A 3,862-nucleotide genomic window follows, 5' to 3' on the forward strand; every position below is an offset into this window, starting at 1 on the left:
GAGCCGAACAATTAATTTTAAAATTCCCCATGCTGGCTATTCTTTGTCTCCCGCGCCAAACGATTTGGTATGTAAGTCAGTAAAGGAGAAACCACGATTTCGCCGTTTTTGGACGATGAGCGTCTGGCTTTGCCATGTAAGATGTCAGTTATAGCACAGCTGAATATGGCGAGGGCATTTGTTAGTTTATCTGCGCATGCAGAAATCACTCTCCTCCTGGTGCCCTTTGGGGAGAAGTAGAATAAATAATCTGCATTGAAGCATTAAAGTGGAACACCATCATCTATGTAGTGGCGCAAGAAACTACGAATTAGCACTTGGAAAAAACCGGCGTCTTATGAGGCAATTAAGGATTTCACCTCAAGTTCCTCATAAGGCGCCGGCCTGGAAAAATGCGGCGTGTGGTACAAAAACTTATGTGACAGCGCAAACCGTGATAAATAAAAAAGTCACAGTTTCACCGCAAGGGTGAAACTATGACTGCTGTATTAAATTACATATAGTTCTTTCTTCTACGCCAATTGTTCCTTGCTTCATCGCAAACGCACGGACCCTGATTCGGTATTTATGTTTTTAAGGGGGTCGTGAGGGCTCCTTTGGAAAAGGCGAACTTTAAGCAAGTGCGGCTGTCCTGTTTCTTTGGGGGCTCTCGCACGATTCGGTGCTTAAGAGGCTGTGTGGCTCGCACATTGCAGTCAATAGGACCGTCCGTCGAATTCTGCGGTTTCACGGCCTCCTCGTACGATAACAGCTTGCGAAAGGATGCAAGCTGTTCGGGTGACACTTCGATGGGTTGCTTGTAGACAATCCAGGTCACGTTCTCGGACCAGGGTGGTGTCGTCAGCGAGCCTTCGTACGTCCAGTAGGTACTTCTGGGTGGAATTAGCGAGGATACGTCTAAAGGCTGCTGCAGCGCGCACTTCATGCCCTTGTACTTGATGTAGGGGATGCAGTCTACGACGCTCTTAAGCTGCGGGTGCGCTGTACCTTCTTTCAAGAACACAGCCACCACGACGAGGCCCTCTTCAGATGCAGCAGCGTCCACGAACGACTTGTACTTGTCGGCGTTGAAATGGACCAGATGCAGTTCGCCTGCATAGCGCTTCCCGTCGACAGCGTGCTCGCTTCCGCTATCGTGGGTCTTACCCCAGTGACCGTGCATCATCTCCATTTGGTAGTCGTGCTGGAGAGGTCCGCCGTGAAGATTGGGTCCTCCAGCCTTGACGCTCACTAGCCACGTGTTACCGGTGTTGGAGATGCTCGTCCCCCGAAGGCCAGTGTCTTTCCAATGCAGCGGGTTGTCTCTCAGGTGAGGATCCGCCGTAACGTCTTTTGTCACGATGTTGACCGGCGACTGCCTGTTTCCAGTCCCTGGAACGTTTCTTGTAACAGTTTTCCCTGATGAACATTTAGGGGCGCTATGAACTTGCGGTCGCGCTGAGCACATTTTGGATAGACGACGAATGCGCTTGAAAAATTCGCAACAAGAGGGATCTTGCCTTTGAGGATGATTTGGTAAGCGAGCTTAACGGCTGGAGAGAACGTATCAGGCATGCAGTAGCAACGCCGCTGCACATCATCTTCTTCTCAACTACTTTCCAAACGTGATATCGCCGCAGTTGGAGCATCAACCCACATGCAGTCTGTGTCATTTTGGTGGCGACAATTTACCATTAAAATGGTTTTGAGGTTCTGAAGTCCATTACATAAAGGTAGTCATCTTCACATGTTTATTTTAGGCTCCCCAAACTTTATTGCCGCACCATCGCACGTCTGCTATGATGAAAATTATCTCGGGCAATTAAAATGCGCGCAGGTAATCGGAAGCACCAATCTCTTGCTTTGGGTATGAGCCACGCTCAGAGGACAACAATAAGAACACACGGGCGCGATGAAGTACCCAGGTGTTATAGCCTGGGATCTGTGTTGAATCCTAAACTGCCGCTTCGGTGGACTTGATGGCTGCTAAGATTTCTTCACAGTACATCTTTGCTAAACTTTGTCGACATTACATTTTAGTGATTTTGCAATCAATTTAACCAGATTAATATTCGGGTGTATTTGGCTCTTAATGAGGGGTCCTACAAGTATCTTTTGTTGAAATACTTTTGATTTACATTGTGTTATTAACACTTCGTGCATGCATTGCTGGTGCATCATCCTTCTTAGTGAATACCACAACACTCCTTAGACACGCTTTACATCATAAGACAATTTATATTTTTTGACAGGAGGTCCCTTTCAGCTTGTGCTCTGGGGTGTCCTTCTGTATGCTGATGTGAGAATGCAAATACCTTACGAAAGAAATAAAGTGAAACTGATTGCTATAAGTACGTTAACATAGTTTCTGTGACGCTTTTGTTTCGTCGATACAGCGCATTTCAGTCGCGCAATGCAGCTGTGTAACTTGGTGTTGTATTCCTTGAGTGCCGGAATGCTTTGGTGCAAATGTCAAGGCCATTGTACGGAGTGCGATCACTGCCGCAGACGGAGGCTTCACTCCGGATTATGATCAGGCGGTATCAATACACGGTCAGGAAATACCGTGGGTAAGAGTGAAGTACATTGGAGTGTGGGCAAATGGTCGCAATAGCTATATGGAGGTACAGAGAAAATTCACCGCAGCAGGAAGGAGCAAGAATGTTGGGATAATGAAGCACAGATCGTTATGGGAATTCAATAGATACGAGGGGCTTAGAGATTTGTAGAAAGGCCTGATGGTTCCCGGACTTACATTTGGAAACTAGTGGTGAACATGAAATGAGAGGAGGAATCAGGACTAGGCGTGCAGCAAAAAACTGTCGGACCCCACGCACTGGGCTCTCACGGGAAGACGACAAATGAGGCTGTTACGAGCGATATCCTATAGACAAGTTTTATGGGGAGGGAAACTCAGAACAAAATTGTGTTTGAAGAGAGAATGGAATATGAAGGGTATAAGATTGTAGAAAAAATGTTCCTGTATATTGCCACGTGGTCGTGACGTTGACGAAGGCAGCCGTCGGTGTGCTCAAGACAAAACTCTTTATTTGGGCGAACCTGCGCCCGCAAATGTAAAGCCCATCTACAAGCGATTCACGCTGTACACTGACAGAGGCGAGAGCAGTCGTCGGCCGTCGAGTAATCTGATCTGCGATTAGGTGCGTCGGCATATACACATGCGGCATCAAGCATTCGATTCTTATCGCTGGTGACCGCGCTGGTTCCAGAATAAATTGAACTGTTCGCGTTTGCGCGCTCAGACCTATCAGACGATTCTAAAATAATCTAGACGTTTCCCACATATTTGGGCGCGGTTCGCGAAAGGCAGCGGTTATACGTGTAACGAACCAGTTACATAAAAATACAAAAAAGAGCGCGCGTGGCATTGCTCCCCTCTGAAAAGCATCGTCCCGATGCTCAAAACAGAACATGGAAATGGAAAAAAAATACGCGTATACAAAGAAAGAACAATAATAAAGAAAGCAAGAAGTAGAGTCCTCATGTTCGCTAACGCGTATAAAAAGGTTTAAGGCGCACGACATGGATGACTTCAGGTCGTGTGCGGCATTCCGAGAGTTCGTAATGCCGTTCGGGATGACCTCGTAATCCAGAGCGCCGAGAAGTCGAAGCACCTTGTATAGGTTGAAGTATCACCGAAGAAGTTTTTCGCTGAGTTCACCTCGGCGTATCGGTGTGCAGACCCAGACACGTCACCGGGCTGGTGTTCCACAAATTCTCGCGGAAGATTCGACGACAATTCGTGGTTGTCTGCGGATTATTGATGCGTAGGCGGGCGAGATGTCGGGCTTCTTCGACGCGCTGAAGGTAGAGCGCAACGTCCAGGTTGTCCTCGTCACTGACGGTCGGCAGCATAGCGTCA

The 3,862-nt window shown here is 47.7% G+C and overlaps 1 protein-coding gene across 1 annotated transcript; it reads right to left on the reverse strand.

Annotated features, from left to right (window-relative positions):
* Window positions 1-565: 565 nt before the first annotated feature.
* On the reverse strand, window positions 566-1,447 carry LOC119374300 (carbonic anhydrase 1). Its single transcript, XM_037644373.1, has one exon. The coding sequence runs from the start codon at window positions 1,445-1,447 to the stop codon at window positions 566-568; it is 882 nt and encodes a 293-aa protein (XP_037500301.1).
* Between the last annotated feature and the right edge of the window lie 2,415 nt (window positions 1,448-3,862).

This window comes from Rhipicephalus sanguineus, chromosome 11, assembly GCF_013339695.2.
Source record: "Rhipicephalus sanguineus isolate Rsan-2018 chromosome 11, BIME_Rsan_1.4, whole genome shotgun sequence".
Taxonomy (NCBI): Eukaryota; Metazoa; Arthropoda; class Arachnida; order Ixodida; family Ixodidae; genus Rhipicephalus; species Rhipicephalus sanguineus.